Source organism: Schistosoma haematobium, chromosome ZW (genome assembly GCF_000699445.3).
Source record: "Schistosoma haematobium chromosome ZW, whole genome shotgun sequence".
In the NCBI taxonomy this organism is placed as follows: domain Eukaryota; kingdom Metazoa; phylum Platyhelminthes; class Trematoda; order Strigeidida; family Schistosomatidae; genus Schistosoma; species Schistosoma haematobium.
The window spans coordinates 6,188,649-6,209,318 of NC_067195.1; the positions used below are offsets into that span (position 1 = coordinate 6,188,649).

At 33.2% G+C, this 20,670-nt stretch overlaps 1 protein-coding gene across 1 annotated transcript in view; it reads right to left on the bottom strand.

Moving 5' to 3' along the window:
- Positions 1–20,670, bottom strand: part of MS3_00010285 (uncharacterized protein) — a gene marked incomplete at both ends in the record, with an annotated part of 65,699 nt that overhangs the window by 8,962 nt on the left and 36,067 nt on the right. The window contains 7 exons of the mRNA XM_051218645.1: positions 1,400–1,455; positions 1,757–1,926; positions 4,297–4,683; positions 7,899–7,991; positions 12,402–12,562; positions 15,186–15,509; positions 18,646–18,826. Coding sequence (XP_051070240.1) covers positions 1,400–1,455; positions 1,757–1,926; positions 4,297–4,683; positions 7,899–7,991; positions 12,402–12,562; positions 15,186–15,509; positions 18,646–18,826 — 1,372 coding nt within the window. The remainder of the gene's footprint in view (positions 1–1,399; positions 1,456–1,756; positions 1,927–4,296; positions 4,684–7,898; positions 7,992–12,401; positions 12,563–15,185; positions 15,510–18,645; positions 18,827–20,670) is intronic.

Consider the following 20,670-nt stretch of genomic DNA (forward strand, 5'->3'; position numbering starts at 1 on the left):
TATTTGGGTTGCACAGATATACTAATTTGACCAAGCAGTTTATATTAAGCAAAAGAAGTTCAGTTTCCAGAATGAAGAAAATTTGATTGGTGTAATGGATTCGTAAAGACCGGAGTCAGACAAGGCTGTCAACTCTCCCCTTTCCTCTTTCTTATGATGGTTGACTGGATTATGAAGACGTCGAGATTTGAGCGAAAGCACGGAATACAATGGACAGCTCAGAATCATTTAAACGATTTGGACTTCGCAGATGACCTAGCCCTCCTATTCTAAACCAATAGTGCACATGGGCTCCAGTATTCTGGAGGAAAAATGGCGTATGAACCAATTGTTGGCCACCGGCTTCCATGGGACTGCATCTCCTTACGATGCTCCACTGCCTTGTGGATCAGACCTTCAGGTCAAAGGCTCGTGGAGTGGCCCCACTAAGAAAACCACCTGCTTCGGTTTGGGCACCCGGGCAGCATCACAGCCCTCACACATATCAAATGAGATTTGTGTGGCGCATATGTATTTGGTGCCTCTTTGTACCAATATCTATGTGTGGAAATAAATCAATCAATAAATAAATCCATACACACGAACAAACTCAGATAAAGACATCTAGTGTAGCAGCAGCCTCTGCATAAGTAGGTCTCAACATACACAAAGGGAAAAGGAAGATCCTCAAATACAACACGGAGAACACCAACCCATTCACACTTGATGGCGAAACTCTGGAAAATGTAGAATCTTTCGCGTATCTGAGAAGCATAATCGATGAACAAGGACGATCAGATGTAGGCGTAAAGGCGAGGATTGGCAAAGCAAGGGTCACATTCCTACAATTAAGGAACATATGGAACTCAAACCAACTGTCAACCACTATAAAAGTCAGAATCTTCAATATGAAACGTAGAGAACTACAAAAACCACCATCAAGAAGGTACAAGTATTTATAAATATTTGTCTACTCAAGGTATTCAACATCCGTTGGCCGGATACCATGAGCAACAGCCTACTGTAGGAGAGGACAAACCAGTTTCCAGCTGAAGAGGAAATTAGGAAAAGACGATGGAAGCGGATAGGAAATACATTACAGACGTCATCAAACTGCATCACGAGGCAAGCCCTACCTTGGAATCCTGAGGGGAAACAGAAAAGTGGAAGGCCGAGGAAAACACTACTTCGAGAGTTGGAAGTAGACATGAAAAGGATGAGTAGCAACTGGAAAGAACTGGAGAGGATTGCCCAGGATGGATTCGGATGGAGAATGCTGGTGAGCGGACTATTCTCTTACACGAGGAGTAACAGGAGTAAGTAATTATGTACCTGGATTTGCATAAGATGAGTTAAAGAAGTTCTTTTTTTCCTTCAAAAATCAACAAATGGTAGGTTCATAAAATTATTCAAGACTTACGACCAACTTCCAGGTGAATTTCATGTGTTTGTTCATTTCTTTTAAAAAGTAGCCAACTAAAAAAAAAACAAAAATTATCTGAAAACTGGTAACTATAAAATTTTTTCTTGATGCACAAGAATATTACATGACTAAATTGCAAATAAGATAAGTAGACAAGTGAGGTAAATGTATGTAGGTTATATATATCATATTGGTTAATTTAGTCATAGAAATGAAACAAAATCCTAGGTCTCCAAATTGTTATTAGTCTTCAGCTAAACCTGTCCATAATCCGTACCACTAAGTGGTGCATTGTGTGTGTGAAAACTTGACTATATTCGGCTACAAGCTTATTTATAATTAAGCAAAACTTACGTATCTGCTGGGATTTCATAAACCACCTCTTTTTTTGTATCCCATATCAAAATTTTAGTACATAGTAAACCAGTACGTTCCTCTTGTAATCGTTCTTCAATATCAACTGGACCTAGAAAGCAGCTGGTCACCTCACCAAGATAAGCTGACTCAATCAACGTATCAAGTACCTGTTGGTGGGAAAGGAGTAATACAAGGAATAAAATACATGTGCTGCCCATCAGTTAAGCGTTTAAAGAAATGTCTATCAGCTAGCTATAAAAATGAAAGATAATTATCTCAAATTTTCATAGGTGCTTTTATTACCAAGTGAGTACTGGTATTTAACATCGACATATTATATAATGCACAAAATGTCATCTCAGGTATGAAGATAATAATGAATGTATTTGGTTACTGAGTAACAATTGATGTGTTTACATATTATATTAACAGGAATGGATTTCTTTAATTGTATATGGTACAGATATATAGGCAGTGTTTTGGCTTACAGTTGACATTCTTATTGATATTATTATCACTATCATTATTAGTAGTATATAAAGTTAATGAAATCAAAGAACGAAATGTGACATCTTGAATTCCATCTCTAAATATTACACGAATCAATAAAAGAGCTTTTGTTAATGAGTCCTACTTGTCAATCAGTTTGATAAATCCTTATTTTAAATCTGATTAGTCTGCCAGTTGAACGCTCTATCCGATTTCCTAGCCTCCTTTAATAACTCCCAGATCAAATTTACTTAGAAAATTGGACACAAGAGAAAAAGCATGAAGTGTTAAAAAGACTCTTTAGGCCTGTTCAGAAAATCGTGCATATTTATACTAAATAACGTGAGCTAGATAGTCTAGAAAGTTCTAGAAATATAATAAATATGGCGGTAAGAGTGTAATTATCCAATCAAATATATGACACGTGGTCTGTCATTTTTCTAGATGTTTCGCGAAAAAACCTCTACTCAACCGTGGTTGAATAAAAAAATGTTTTCAAGAGTTTTTCGGACCGTAATTGATTTTCCGTGGAGTATTTTGCAACTACTTAATAAAATAATCAACACTTAATGACGTGACATACTCAATGTATGATAGCTTAAGCTTTTGATCAACTTTGTAGAGTAAATACAGTTTGAACGAATTCTACAATGTTGTGATATTATAACTCATCTGAATAAATGTATTTTATCACCGGTTTCCATTATTTAACAATAAACATGATCAGTGTATTACGTAAGGATATTGACTTTTCAGTTTAGTAAGAAGTAAATGAATCATTTCAATTGTTAATATATATCTGTAATTTTTGTCGAAAATTAGTTCCAGTTGTTATAACCGGACGGAAATAAATGAATGATAACCGTTAGGAATTACTTGTGGACTAATATTATAAGTATATTCTTATTGTATGACTATTATGTAACTGTATTATGTGCATATTCATATTCATTTCATTATAAGATTTTATTTGACTCATTGACTATTATCATACGATTTACTATTCTTGAGATATTACCAATTTATCAGTAACAGCTTCTCATAATCATAGCCACTTTTGGTTAGATATTGTACAAATGTTATTTTCTATTTTATGGTGTGATGTGGTCTGATTTGTTTGTATATATACTCAGTATATTTGAAATATATGATTCGTATCGTGGAGGCTAATATTGGCGTTCTGAACTTAACAGGCAGAGCTAGGCGGGAAAAAAAGAACAATCGGGACTCTAGGCTGTTCGTACTGGTCTATATATCATATTAGTTTGGTCGTATAAGTCAGCGTATCTAAATTTGGTAATCGTATTTCGCGAGAATTGTATAGCCTAGGACATAACACCAGTTATTAACATCAGTGTTGAAAGTGAATTCAATAAAATATAAAAAAATACTTTATTTACGAGGATATACTATAATCGCGATTTTCTATGGACGATAGAGAGACTTGAAGGACAATATAACAGTATAAATATTTTCTGATTGAAATCATGAACCACTTGATGTTAGACCACCATTGAAAACCTGGGAGCATTGGATGGCCGTTTCGTCCTATTGTGGGACCCCTCAGCAGTGCGAACCCACAGTCCCGCCCGAGGTATTCGAACCCAGGATCTTTGGTCTTGTGCGCGAACGCTTAACCTCTAGACCACTGAGCCGGAATCCAACGGTGTTAATGTCTAACCTTAACCAATCTACAAAATTGCGCGACCGTCTTCCATTGTATTGAAGTAGATACCTGTCTCTACCCAACACAGATTAGCTCCACTGGTCACGGCTTCTCACTAGAACTTCTAGAATTCCTTCACGAATCTAATCACTAGTGAGCACATGATAATTATCAGTATGGGATGGTAGAGATTATTAAGTACTGACTGAGGAATACCATACTAGAATGAAACGGCTGTCCACTGCTTCCAGATTTTCAATAGTGATCTATCTTAATTCGACTCATAAATTCAATTATTAAAAACAAAAAAACCAAAAAAGAAAAAAAAAATCATTTTATTATAATCGTAAATTATTCACTAAGAAAAAAAAAACAAACCTACCAGAATATTTCTTTTCTTATTAATAATTAATTGTTTATCAGTAATATAACCGATTAATCTACGACCACTATCACCATATTGTCCAATTAAACAAATATATGGTTCTAATGCAATATTTAATTTATCATTTCTTCTAATTACATCATCATTGAATTCTAATTGTATACGATAATTCAATAGACATAATTTGAATTCTTCTTCTTCTTCTTCGTCGTCGTCTTGTTGTTGTTGCTCTTCTCCTGATTGTTTCTTCATTATTTTATTTGATAAATGTAAATGGGTAATTTGTTCTCGAGATAAACAATAAAAATTGTTTAATTTTCCAAATGGCCGACCAATAAAATCAAATATTAATTGTTTGTTTATTTTACCATTTTCTAGGATCAACTTAAAATAAATAAGTTAATAGAATGATAAACAATATTTATTATTATGTAATTATTATTATTATTGTGTAAGGTTGAAGGAACATAAATAGTGTTTGAAAAATGTTCCCAAATCCTACGATAGCGTTATATACGTTAGAAACAGGACACAAGATTCATTTTGGAAGGACCAAAATACTTCAGAAAGGTTTTAACACTTATAAAGAAAGATTAACAGCAGAAGCGCTGTATATATGGCCAAAGAAGAACAGCTTGAACTGAAAGGATGGTATTCAACTAGTGACTACCTGGCAAATATTCGTTGACAAGTAATTGGATCCATTTCTTTATTCAATCTGTTTACTTCACATGTATCGTTATTTTGACTGAAATTAATGTGAGTTATTTTAGCTATACAATCATGTTCAGAAGGGGTTTTGTGGCGATTTTATTAATTTCAATAGTTGAAACCATGAGTCAATTGAAGATAGACAACTATGGAAAACCTGAAAGCACTGGATGGCCGTTTCGTCCTAGTATGTGACCCTTCAGTAGTGCGCATCCACGATCCCGCCCCCCACGAGATTCGAACCCAGAACCTATCATTCTCGCGCGCGAGTGCTTAACCATTAGAGCACTGAACCGGTCGTCATCCAACGGTGTTAATGTCTAACTTCAACCAATCCAATCCAATCATGTATTTGATGATTCTCATTTGACATGCACATCAGTGCTTCAGAATCAGTTTTTCAACCTTGAACTTGCACTTTTATTTATATGTTACTTCATATAAGACATATTAACACCGAATACCAATAGTTGATAACTCAGTCTTACACATACATGCATACACACACATACAATTCGTTTTCTGTCACTTATTTCCACATCGTGAACTTTTCACATTATTGCCATGTAACTGACTCATGTTATCCTATTTACTAAAATCTACATCCAAATTGGATTGGATTAACGCAGTATACATTTCATTTGATTTGATTGTTAACACGCTATACATTTCTTTGATGATTTTGATTTTGATTATTATTACCTTGAAGAAGTCCAGACAAGTTAGCTGGACGAAATGTTGGAATTATTTTAAATTTCAATCGCTGAGATGATTTCAAATATAATTTTCACATATAATGACTTCTCTACACTCTCAGCATCAAATTTTTGTCAAACTATTCGTTCTAATCTTGACAAATATTCGTATATTATTATAGCTATTAATGGCTTTATTCAATATTATATTTTAGTACAATATTAGAATTCTCAGCAAAAGGTATTTCGAAAAAATTTCCTTTACAAGAAACAAGAAACAAAAACAATAACAAGATAAATGAAAAGAAAAACGTGAAAAAAAAGATTTGAACCCGGAAAACTTTTCAAATTAGAGACATATTTATTGATTAGGTCAGCTAAAACAACCTGTTCGTCATAGAGTATATTTACTAGGTAAGGTATTATAGAACTCTTATACTTTCGCTTGCGTGCATGAATTTTAATGTAATTTCGTCTCGTCCTACCAGAAGAAGATATACAAGGAGAAAGACAAGAGTGAAGGGGATGGTTAGTATCTGATAAGATAACACCTGCCAGGAGTTTGCATGACTTTAGATGTCTATCCACAACCATATTAATTATGACCTCGAAAGATTCACCACACACCTTGTTAACTGCCTTCACAATACAGCGAAATATTTTCTCAAAAGTTCGAGAAAGAATAATGGAGAGCAGTAAAGAATAATAGGTAATATGCAGGAATTGAAAAATTGTAAGATTAACCGACGAGTAATCCCAAAAGCATGCAATCTCTGTATGTAGTAAGTCTGACGGAAAACTTTCTTCCATAACAGTAAAATATGAAAAAAACTAAGAGAGATCATAGAAAAGGTGACACCAAGATAATTAACTTTCGACACTGTGTTTATCAATAAGTCTCCAATGGCACAAGCATAATGGGATCCCAACGTGGGCTAAAGTTAACAGCTTGACATTTAGACGGATTAAGTATGAAACCATTAACAACATGGCATAAAACACTCAGTTTAAAGAAGACCATGAGACTATAATATACGAACGACCTTTGAGCGACGCCACAGTGATCTTCAGAATGTCCACTTTATAACTAAAACTAAATGAAAGTTATAAAGGAATTTGAGGATTTAGAATTATGATTTACAGTTGATGGTTAGGGTTAGGAATTAGATTTAGGGTTTTCGTCATCAACTAAAATATCAAAAACGCTATTTCACCAAATGCATGAATGAATTTCGTTCGGAAATCCATGACCTATTATCTTATATTTGATTAGTTCGTCCACAGATTATAGTCTTGCCAAGAAGATATTTATCCTTATTCTATTGAGAGATAATCAAATGTTTTACAAAATAAATAATAATCCAACTGGAACTGAACATGTCATTCACAATGTACGACATCTGAAGATCACATAATTTTGTAATTTTATGATGAAATCAGTTAATATGGTCTAGTCAACTAACATAGAATAGAAAGTTCTGTAGTGATTTTTTACAGAATAATTACATGCATAGATTCCATTGTTTGTAAAGTTTCATCAAAGTTCGAGTAATCTGTAGTACAGCTTCCTTATCATCTGAAATTGTATATGTTTAAATCGATTATACTCTTTGATTAGCTTACTTCACAAATAGACAGTTTCATTTTGTTCAGCAATAATTTGACTATATTTCTACGTATGCTATCCTCATACTTGTATGAATATGTATGATTGATCATATGTTACAGCTCCAATCAGCATATACTTTTCTTATTTGCTTTAAAGCATTGATGATGCATTTATGTCTATATATACATGTGGTCGTTGAATTCTTTTAATATATTTGTACTGGTCTTCTCGTTAGCTGACTTATTTGTCAACTCATCTGTCGTATTGTATACTTGTTGATCGTTTGATCTGTACTGTGTTGAAATAAACTGTCACAACAACTTCTTATAGCCTTCTAGAAATTGTAGGATCATGGGAAATTGTGAAAATAACTTTGATCATTTCGTGATTTCAATGGTTTTCTTTATTATTTCTTTAACCATTATTCAGTAAATCGTTAACTTAAGCACTAGATCAATCAAACTTTCATATAATAATCATTATTTAAAGCCTAGTGTTTGTATTCGGTTACCGAATTATATTAATCAATGAATAGATATAAATATAAGCAAAATTGTAATGTTATTTTCATCATTAATACTCACTTTGTCAACTTCCCATTCACTATCATTATCCGGATTTATTTGATTCACTTCTAGACGTATCTTATAAATTGAACCGATATTTCCCACTATAATCTATTAAAATAAATATATGGTATTGTGTTGTAATTTTTTTGGTTTTATTAAGTTATGAAAGAAGTAATTGATGGAATTGTAGATGATTTCTTCTTAAAGTGAGACTTAAATTGATTACAACTTTGAAATTAGTTAAAGAATGAGTTTGAATCCAAACTTACCGACTGTACGATCTATAACTTGAGTATTACTTTGAATGTATGAGTTTCTTGTACTCCTAGTATACTATAAATGAAATTGATGATTATCTAAGGGTTCGTTCATGACATTACCTGTTTATGTTAAGCTATGTATATATGCCGGGTTGAGCTTCAATCATTGTCTGCCCCCAAATACCCTGGTACGGCCGAGAGTGGGGAGAGTCCGCTCTCCCTCGAGAAATGCTCTCACATGGCCACGCGTATATAGCCTCTGCCAGGGAAGTTTTACTCACTGCCTTCTCGTGGCGAGGGTGTTGTTTACGAAGTTGAGAGGATGAAAAGCGAATGTCCGGCGCTTTAACCGGGTTGGTGGACATGGAGAGTTCACCTAGGGGAGTTGGGAAACCCTGATTCCAAATATGCACATGGGATAAAGTATCCTGAAAGAACAAATGGCGTATGAACCAATTGTTGACCACCGGCTACCATGAGACTGCATCGCCTTACGATGCCCCACTGCCTTGTGGATCAGACATTCAGGTCGAAGGCTCGGGGAGTGGCCTCCTAAGAAAACCAACTGCTTCGGTTTGGGCACCCTGGCAGTAGCAAATCCTTCACACAAATAAAATGAAATTTGTGTGGCGCACATGTATTTGGTGCTTCCTTGCATCAATATCTGTGTGTTAAAATAAAAAATAAAATAAAAAAATGTTGTCTGCTCTTGTGAATGTACTAAGATGGTCAAGAGAAAAATTAGCTTCATTTTTTCAAAAGACTTAGAGAGTATTTGAAAGAGAGATTATAATTGTATCCTTTGTAATACATCATTTTGAGACGACATTTATAATAATAGTTTTATTAGTCATTTAGTTATCTCCATGATTATCCATAGTTTATCACAATAAAATAACATTCGTATTTCTCCTTCACATTAATGAAATATTAAATTACTTAGGACGAACAATGAACAATTTATCTGTGTATATGATTCATTCACTCATTACCAGATTCCTAGCCAGCACTATTCTACTAGACACCAACACTAACTCAAATCAGGAACTTATGATTCGCTTGACTAGTACATATATCAGCCAATAATCAAAAAAGCAATAATCAAGTTAGTCTAATGCTAGGATGTTATATATGATACATCAATTACTTATCAAATTATCATCTACCAATTCGTCTAGGAAAAACAATCAATCATTATTTCTTTACGCCTATACACTACACATATACTACTAAATCAATTGTTAAGTTGTGTTAGCTTGGTTAATTATTTCTTCCAGAAATTCTATTTCCTAATACTTGTTATATTGAAAGTTAGTCTGTAATTCTTTGAGGATTCAGTTTTGTTTAGTTATCGAAGTCAAGTAAATCAATAACCATGAACATTTAATTTTCTAGACATCCTGAATAATAGAAGCGATGATGGTTCCATTTAACGTTCTATATATGGAAAGTCAACATGGACAGGGTAATATCTTAATTTTTATTTGATCAATTGTCACTTGTATAAAACAAATTTTAGTTATGTGTTCTATTCCAAGTTATTTATTATGTTGTCTAAACTCACTTATAAATATATTTTTATCAGAAGGGGTTTTGTGATGATTTTAGTAATTTCAATAGTTTGAATCATGAGTCGTTTGAAGATAGACCACCATGATAAACCTGAAAGTACTGGATGGCCGTTTCGTTCTAATATGGGACTCCTCAGCAGTGCGCATCCACGATCCCGCCCCCCACGAGATTCGAACCCAGAACCTATCATTCTCGCGCTCGAGAGCCTAACCATTAGAGCACTGAACCGGTCGTCATCCAACGGTGTTAATGTCCAACTTCAACCAATCCACAAAATTGCGTCACCGTACACCATTGTTTTCAGTGAGCTGATATCTCACAACGGACCTGGTTGAACTCTACTGGGGCGGGATCGTGGATGCACACCACTGAGAAGTTCCATACTAGAACGAAACGGTCGTCTAGTGCTTTCAGGTTTTCCATGGTGGTCTAGCTTCAAAATCTCATGGTTTCAACCATTGAAATGTTTTTCTCCGAAGTTTTCTTGTATTGATTCATCAAATGATTTACAGGGTTCTAATCCATATTATTATTATTATTATCTAGAATTTATATAATCACTTGATAGGATCGAAGCTGTTCATTGAATTATTTATCATTTTACATGATTTCTTATTTCTATTCACTTGGTATTGTTTACTTGATTCTTCCCATTGATGTTTAGGACTACAATTGATCAGTCTCTTATTAGCATGTGAACATTTTGTGCGAGTTGCCTTGATATTGCTTTAATTCACAAATATTCTAGGCAGAATGGATAGTTGCTAGCGTTTGAAGGGAATGGTAGTGGTTTCGAGTCTCGGAGTGAACATCAACTCTGAGATGCATGTACGTCCAGTTGTCGAGTTTCAAATAGGATGAAACGCATGTCCTGGTTTCCACTGCTAACCATAATCCATCTTTGCATATAACTTCTTGTTTCTGTCTAATACTTTGAATAATAAGATTTGTATATTTTGTTCTGACGATGGAATCATTTTTTCTAGTTTAAGAATCAATTTACATACAACTTTGATGAGGAAAATCATTGATGTTTGTCTTTTTCATGAACACCTAATTCATTATAGCTCATTAGTATGAAATTTTAAATGTATAATCGTTTACTTTTTTTATTCAGTGATCAAAATTGTTATTTTCAATTCATATTAACCGCTTTGAATCATTTTTTTCAGGTTAACGTTTTTTTAGCGAGTTAGTTTTATACGTGATGGGGTCTCTAGCCCCACACCCAACCCTTCTCCTTCATCTGGACTTCGGACCGGCAGTGGCCCCAGACGGTCTCCAGGAGGAGGTGAGTGGGACACACATTGAGGAAAGTACCCAACTGCGTCACAAGGCAAGCCTTCACTTAGAATCCTCAAGGCCAAAGGAGTAGAGGAAGGCCAAAGTACACAATATACCGAGAAACAGAGACAGGCATGTGAAGAATGAACAACAATTGTATAGAACTAGAAAGGAAGACCCAGAACAGAGTGGGTTGGAGAATGCTGGTTGGCAACCTATCCTCCACTGGGAGTAACAAGCATAAGTAAGTAAAATGATTAATTGCTTTGTTGTATTGATTTAATTAAAACAGTGAAATTACTTAGGAAGTGATCATTTATTCAAGTAAGTAAATTTTATAATACTTATTTACTGAACAAATAAAAATTTGATATAACAAGCTGTTTAAAGAGTGCGAAATATAAAATGAAAGGGTGTTTGTCATGAATTACAATGGTCAGGAGGAAGATCTTTATGAATAATAAATAATAGATTCATTATAACTACTTTGGATTCTAAGGTATAGATGTTAAACTGGCAGGTATGTTCGGGATCGCTTATCTCCAGTCAAGGGTGAAGAAGATTCATGTTTCTGGCTTTAATCTTTCATTATTATGAAATAATTACCAGGTTTTACTCTTTAATTAAATTCGTCATCTCTAAAGGCTGCTTATCGTTGAAGTCCCCTGACATTTACACTAGAAACAACCTTTAGAATAGGATTTTACAAGACAGTTATTATACCAACTAACTGAAAAGAGTGTTCGGTTGTACGCAATATACACACAAATATTTTTGTCGATTTGTCAATGTGATATTTTGTTATAAATAGACTTTACTGCAATTAGTAGATAATCTAAAGTAATTTTTTTCTCCTTCTTCAATACTCTCCATCAATTTACCGCTCGACTACATTCAATTGCACATTTAGTCAAAAGTATAACAAAACAACTAATCGTTTAAAAATAGACTCTCAGATTACAAGTTTATTGAAAGTATTTTTAACCTATAATTAGCAATCAATCATTACTGTTGTTAAAATGATAGATTTGACCGATTCATTAAATAATCATTTATTACTTACCATGAAAACTCCTCTTGGAGCCCCTCTGGGGCTACTGCTGGTCTCAAGCTCGGATGAAGGAAGAGGGTTGGGCGTGGGATTAGCGACCCCATCCCGTAGAAAACTAATTCGCTAAAAAAACGCTAACCAGAAAAAAATTATTCAAACCATTTAGACTCTTCCCTGGGAGTCATAAGGTCTTCATTTAGAAAAGCTATGATGTCTTATGGTGAAAGCCGAGTTCCTTCAAAAGTCAGGAGGCTGATGCTCCTTCTGACAACCACAGCAACCATTTATTTAGGTACATGGAATGCTCGTACAATGTGGGAGACCGGAAGAGTCTTCCAAATTGCTACTTACCATAAAATTATCAATTCTATTTGCCTGAAATAATCCTTTTTCATCATTTGATCTACCAATTAATATTGGACCTGAATTACCGTCTATGCCGTAGACGACTAAAACGATTTCACAGTTTTGTGCTGATTTCTCTGTATAAATAGATAATTTCCAACTGGAATCTAGGAATTAAAAACAAACAAACAAACAAACTTCTTTAACTGAAACTCAATGAAATAAATGCTCTGTTGATATAAAATAAAATTTGAATAAAACAGGTGAGTTGTAGCTAGCAGTGGAACCTAGGATACACATTCCGTTCTATTTGAGATTTGTCAGATGGATGTACCAGGATCTTAGTGTTAATTTTCACATAGAGACTAAAGTCCTGTACCTTTTGTTTTAAATGGCCAACATGTTATTCAGTAAGAGTCCGAAATGGCTAGTAACTTGTGTAACGAGGTTATTCAAATATTTAAAAAAAATGTTACTATAAGAAGTGGATAGAAATTATCATACTAAAAGTTGTTTTATAAATAAAAAAGTGACTGATTAAAAAAGGAATTTATTGTGCATGAAATATGGTATGACTATAATGTATGGAAGACCTTTGAGCGACGCCACAGTGATCTTCAGAATGTCCACTTTATAACTAAAACTAAATGAAAGTTATAAAGGAATTTGAGGATTTAGAATTATGATTTACAGTTGATGGTTAGGGTTAGGAATTAGATTTAGGGTTTTCGTCATCAACTAAAATATCAAAAACGCTATTTCACCAAATGCATGAATGAATTTCGTTCGGAAATCCATGACCTATTATCTTATATTTGATTAGTTCGTCCACAGATTATAGTCTTGCCAAGAAGATATTTATCCTTATTCTATTGAGAGATAATCAAATGTTTTACAAAATAAATAATAATCCAACTGGAACTGAACATGTCATTCACAATGTACGACATCTGAAGATCACATAATTTTGTAATTTTATGATGAAATCAGTTAATATGGTCTAGTCAACTAACATAGAATAGAAAGTTCTGTAGTGATTTTTTACAGAATAATTACATGCATAGATTCCATTGTTTGTAAAGTTTCATCAAAGTTCGAGTAATCTGTAGTACAGCTTCCTTATCATCTGAAATTGTATATGTTTAAATCGATTATACTCTTTGATTAGCTTATTTCACAAATAGACAGTTTCATTTTGTTCAGCAATAATTTGACTATATTTCTACGTATGCTATCCTCATACTTGTATGAATATGTATGATTGATCATATGTTACAGCTCCAATCAGCATATACTTTTCTTATTTGCTTTAAAGCATTGATGATGCATTTATGTCTATATATACATGTGGTCGTTGAATTCCTTTAATATATTTGTACTGATTATCTGGTTTTCTCGTTATCTTACTTCTTCCTCAACTCATATCTCATATTGTATGCTATTAGGGTTCCAGAACTTTCTAGAAGTCAAAAACTGTAAATACCTTAATTTTATGTACATAATCTAACCTTAGAGCAAAGCGTTCTTTCCATATTTCGCGTCTTTTCTCTCGTGTTCAAGTTGTTGTGTAGATTTACTCTAGAATTACTAAATGAGCTTAGGAAGCTGATTAAAGCGTCCAGTCATAAGATTTATCAAGATTAGTTCCTAATTGGCTCATAAAAATAAAGTAGATCACAAACCAGAGTTAAACAAAGTTAGCTTATTGTGTTATGGCTTGATTTTGAGTACAAATAACAGTGCCTTTTTATTATCAGAAGGAGTAGTCGAATGAGATAATGTAATGTCCTGTCTAATATCTGACTAGTTGCTTGATAAGTCGTGTTCATGAAGTAAATATCAAAGTTGTCATATCCTAAGGAAGAGTAAATGAATGGTAACTTTTAGGATTTATTTATGAACTGTTATTATACATATATATTCTTATTGTGTAACTATGAATTAGTGAACATGAACACCAGTGGGGAAAATCGAATATATCTAACACAAAATTACAGGACTTGTTAATAAAATCTAACAATCATAAAGTAGATGCTTAATTTGCAAACTGTCCACCAACTGACTCAAAATGACTCAGACTTCATTGTTCTTCCATTTTCATACAAATTGCATCATGTTTCCATTCTTCACTGTTCGATCCTCTTGTCTCTCTGCTGTCAGACCTTCTGTTCACGACTAACATCATATACTACTTATGTCAATATAAGTTTCACACACCACAAATTCATTACAGTCTTTCATAATTACAGCGACGTTTTGGCCTGATCTTGTACAATTGTTGTTTTCGAATTTATGGTATGATGAGGTCTGGTTTGCTTGTATATTAACCAAGTATGCCTGAAATGTAGAATTCATACAGTGGAAGCTGAGATTGTGTTCTGAACTTAAACGGTCAGTGTTCGGCAAGAAGAACCAACAAGAACTAAGAGTTGATTTAAGGCTGCTCGTATTGGTAAACGCGTCATTAGTTTGGCACTGTGTAAGGGTCATATAAGTTGATATTCTAATCGGCGAATTAATCACGTTGTAATAAACGGGGCATTAGAACGTAACAGAAGTCAGATGGTTTGCTTACTCACCATATAGTTCATAAGTCATCAGTTTATTATTGAGTAAAGTAACAAGAATTTAAATATCATCTGACTCTTCTTGAATCATTTTAATGATATTCAAGTGTAACAAATAACTTTATTGAAGTGAACTCTAGAAATGCTTAAAACTATTTTTTGCTTTTGCAACTTAAATTATACTGAAATAAGAAGAAAAGAGCAATGAACTTTCTTATCTTACCTTTCATAGTCTGAATTTCATTTGGATTATCTAAAGTTTGTGTCTTATTCAAATCATTTCCATTAAAGTTTGTATCATCAACAAATACACTATTGGTTGTGTCCATATCGGTTTGATTATGAGATTGTATTAATTCTAACATCTGTTGTTGTTGTCTTGTGGATGTAATTTTAGATTCTTTTTGTAGATTTCCTTTATTCTCTTCATCTTCTTCATTATCATTATCTGATAGTGAATTTGAAATGATTGGTTGAGGACTTATATTAACTGTTCTGTTTGTTAAACATGAACTATTCAATTGAGTCTGTGGACTCGAGAAACCATCTACAAAATCAATAACAGAATACGTATTAAGATAGATTACTTTATTCAGTTATTATCATAATTATTTGGATAGCCATTTATACTGATTGATTACGTAATCCAGACCAATATCATATCTCAATGTGACAGAAAATACGTTGTTAACCAAATGGGTTAGTTGTAATATTTCTAACTGTGATATTACATGAATTACTTCTTCAAGGTCATAGATATACACTACTGATAAATTTATTGTAGTATAAACTTATTTTCAGAACTCCATATTATTAACTTCTTTTCACCTAAAATGATCATTTCTGAATAAGTGAAATCAAGAACGTTTTTAAAAAAAAACAACCCCCTTAGCATCAGGATTTCTTTTGACTTCAAGAGATCTATAACGTCATCTTCTGTTACGGATTAGGAGTTAATTACATTTTTGAATAAGTTTCATGATTAACATGAAATCGTTAAGAGATAAGACTATAACTAATAAATGAACCTTCTTGTGATGTAAATACAATGTAACTCATATGTAGATATTGATAATCAAATTTATGTACAAAAATGTCAATGCTAATAGTTCTTGAACCGATTTGTATCCCAGTATTTAAGTGGGTAATACGATGACGTTTGAAGTGAACAACATTAGGTTCAAGTCTCGAAATGAATATCAACTATAAGATTTTGATATATCTAGCTGACGAGTTCTAAATAGAACGAATCATTTGTTCTAAATTTTAATGCTAGCCAATATCCATTTCTGTTTAAAGCATTATTGTAACTGTTTGAATAGAAATATATTTATAATCTAACCGTTTATTATCGGACAGTTAAATGACTGAAAAGGTTATCTTTTCTGAATATTTCATTAGATATTTACAACCCTTCAACGATTTTACTGACGAATAAGTTAAATTTATTACCATTGAAAATGCTTATTGAAGTCCCATAGAAATTGATATACAATTCAAATTATATCAAGTCTTTTGGTCATATTTGGAGCCTATTTTTATAGGTTATATAGTTAATCATATCAAGTTCATTATTTAAAGTTACTCAAGATTATTGATATTTGTAATCATCAAGAGAAGTTGACTGGTTATCGTATACGTTGTGTCAATGTGATATTGTGGTAAGTGCTAATGATATCGAAAGGTTTAAGTAGTATGGATTACCACTCGAAAGTGGAATGCTTGGAGATAGAAGGTTGAGAGAAATCGAAGAGAACGAGAACAGAGAGTGATTGATATACAAACAAAGGAACGACAAAGTCTGAGAAAATTGATAGATATTTTGTAAATGAAATATTACTAAATGGTTCTTTGATTTTACCAAGATATTCTATATTGTTGTATTAAAATAGATTTGGTTGTCCCTACTTGTATTCTCATTCACTACAATATTACAAAAATCCAGAAAGAAGCCTTTAAATGGAAAATGATGTTAGTCTAGTATTGTCATTATATATTTTATTTCCATTGCGTAATAAACCTCTTTCTTCCCATCTTTTGTCATACTCACTGCCTTCTCGCAGCGCCAGTGATTTTTACGAAATTGAGAGGACGAAAAGCGAATGTCGGGTTGGTGAACACAGGAGATCCACCTAGGAAAGTCGGAAAACTCTGATTTCAAATCAATGGTGAACATTCACTCTAGTATCCTGAAGAAACAAATAACGTATGGACCAATCGTTTGTCACCGGCTACCATGGGATCGCATCTCCTGACTTTGCTCCAATGCTTTGTGTATCAGACCTTTAGGTTGAAGGCTCCGTGTGTGGCCCGCCAAGAAAACTACCTGCTTCGGTTTGGGCACCTGAGCAGTATCTCAGCCTTCACACAAATCGAATGATTTATGTGGCGCATATCTATTTGGTGCATTTATAACGTTATATCTTGTTTGGTGATGAATCCATCAGTTACATAGAATCAGTTTAAAAAACAAAATAGAATCGTTTTATTCAGATTAGTATGGAGGATATCTTACCACCTTGTCTTTCAATTAAAGATTATTATTATTAACTCGTGCTAAGTTTTCATTTCTTGTAAAGGGATTTTTGAGATCATCGATAAATTTACGCTACTGAATGATTTTAGTGATGGTGTTATGAACAAGAATACAGACGGGGACAACCAAATGTATTTGTATATAACATTATCGAATCTCCTGGTAAAATCTGAGAACCATACAGTAAATAATTCATTTGCAAAATATCCATCAATTGTCTCAGACTTGATTGTTCCTTCGTTTCCACACCAATCATTTTCTGTTTTCGTTCTTTTCGCTTCGATTTTTCCAACCTTCTGTCTCCAAGTATGCCACTCTCGACTGATGATACATATTACTTATATCTGTCAACTTCGGTAGCATATAACACAAAAGTACAATATATAATGTATAATATTTGGTACTCACCTTCATGACGAAAAAAAAATAATTGGCTTGAATTACTCTATTCGTCTCATGTATTCAAGCGGTTATTTTCAATAAGGAAAAGACAGTGTAGATACGAGGCTTGTAATTAAATTTTTTGTTTTATAGGACAAAATTAAGATAATAATATTTAACCGCCTAATTATTTGTTTTACTAAGACATATACTTCAAAATAATTGTTATATCCTAGTGAAGATTAAGTGGCGGATACCTTCCGAGGACTATTAATGGACTAATATTATATGTATATATATATATATATTCTTATTGTATAACTATTCAGTAACTAGGTTGTGTGTATCTATATTCCTCTTATTACAAGCTTTATTTTGATCTATAAAATATTATGATACGATTAAGCATTCTTGAATTATACTCGGTTTATTGATTACAGTCTCCCATATTCACAGCCACTGTTTGGCTTGATCTTACACAAATGTTATTTTCTATTTTCTAGTGTGATGTGGTCTGTTTGGCTAGTATATAAACTAAATATATTTGAAATAAATGATTCACATAGTGGAAGCTGGTATTGGTGTTCCAGTCTCAACTGAACAGGCTAGGCGGACAAAGGACCAATAAGGACGCTAGGCTGCTCATACCGGTTGAACGTCATTGTTTAGCACAATACAAGATTGAATAAGCCATATTTCGATTGGCGATTAAGTCACATGATAGCTAGCCGGGGTTTAAAGTCACAGTAATAATACATTTACGTACATTTGACAACTTCTGGATAAAAACGTGAATTTTCTTCCATTGTATCTTTGTCGTATAAAGTGATTGTTCCATCTTCATTCATTCCAATAATTTTTTTAATATTCACAAGAGGTGATAATTGGAAAAAACCTTTACAACGAACACGATTGATTTGAAAGTAACAATCCATCCCACCGCCACCCTGTGAATTAATAAAAAAAACAATAGGAATCTATAATCATTCTGTATTGTTTGTTTGAATCTTCCCATTGATGTTTAGGACTGAACTTGATCAATATCTTATTGGTATATGTACATCCTGTACGAATTGCCTCGATATTGCCTTAAGTCACAAGCATTATAAGCAAAGATGGATGGTAACTAGTAGTGGAATCCAGTTTGACGCTCGCTTTGTCCTATTTAGAACTCATCACATGGATGTACCTGCGTCCCAAAGTTGATGTTCACTCCGGGACTCGAACCCAGTACTGTTTGTCTGACAAATCAGTTAAGTAAGGAAATTCTATGAAATTTTATATAATAAATTGAGATCTTTCATCAGTATTATTTAGTAATCTCTTCTTAAGGCTCATACTAATTTATTCATGTTTGGATATACATTAATAAATTCTTCAGTGTTTAAAGATATTTTCTTTTGTGTATTAACTTTCTATTGTGAGTCAAATATCAGTCTGTTAGGATTTAGACCAAAGTTCTACATGATTTGCGGAAATCACCAAATTGCATCACAAGACATGCCCTAACTTGGAATCCTGAAGGGAAACGGAAAAGAGAAAGACCAAGGAAGACACTGCGTCGGGAAATGGAAGCAAATGTGAAAAGGATGAATAGAAACTGGAAATAACTGGAAAGGATTGCCCAGGATGGAGTTGGATAAAGAATGCTGATAGGTGGCCTATGCCCTTCCACGAGGGGTAACAGGAGTACGTAATTAAGTAAGTCTACGTGATTTATTCGTATTCTAATCCTTACAACTAACAAATAATCCATTTTTACTTGTCCTTAGTAAGTTAACAAAGAAAATATATTACAATTTATAGATAAAACACAAAATCTTAATGGATAAATACGAGTTTAGTTACTTAGTCATTTCCTTTTACTAATCAATTTAGAAAATAATTCAAGTAAATGTGATACAAATGGAAATATTTATACAGAACATTTGAACCACTGTGCTTCTGTGGAGATGACAAGATAGTCAGAACGACGTTACAAACCTCCTGTAGCTTTCTTGGACAATTTCCATGATGACTAAGTGTAGAAATAAACAAACCTACAAAAAACTTAATATCCTCTCATTTAGTAGACGTATAATGCAAAATCTAGATGTCTTTACCATTCATTAATATAGCTAAAGTTTAAATGAAGCCCTCATGGTTTAATTATCTCGGCGTACTCAACATAGCTGACATAATAGCTAATGAAATTTTCCGACTTAATTTATTGTATATAAAAATCCTTTATTCAGTCTCTTTCTCTTCCATGGCTTTTACCTGCCATCAGCTTACAATAACCGTGACTAGTAACTTCATATATACTCTCACTTTTTGAGTATCGTTACCATCAATCTCATTTTGTACATTATTCACATAGTTTACTAATGATTCATCCATTTTGTCAGTCCTTTAAGCCATATGTATACGAATAAAAATTTGTAACATACTGTCTGAACAAACGTACTGCTTTATAAAGCTTGATAAAAACTACTGAAAATACGTATTTGCATAAACGGTGTTCTTATTTTATCATGATAGGAATATTTTACTAATCAGTTTAGTTTCTAACATCAGAAACCGGAGAATACAAAACTTTCATTTAATAATTAGAAAATAGGTTTGTAAATAGACTGAAATGAACAGGAAGGTGATTTAGAACTAGAAAGGATCGAAATCAGTTTGGTTCTAATATGAAACTTATCAAGGAAATCTTCATACCCACACGAAATGAAACTTAGATAGTTTGGGTCTCATACAGAATGTGGTAAACAAGATCCTAATCTAGGACAATACAATGCTCTCACTATCT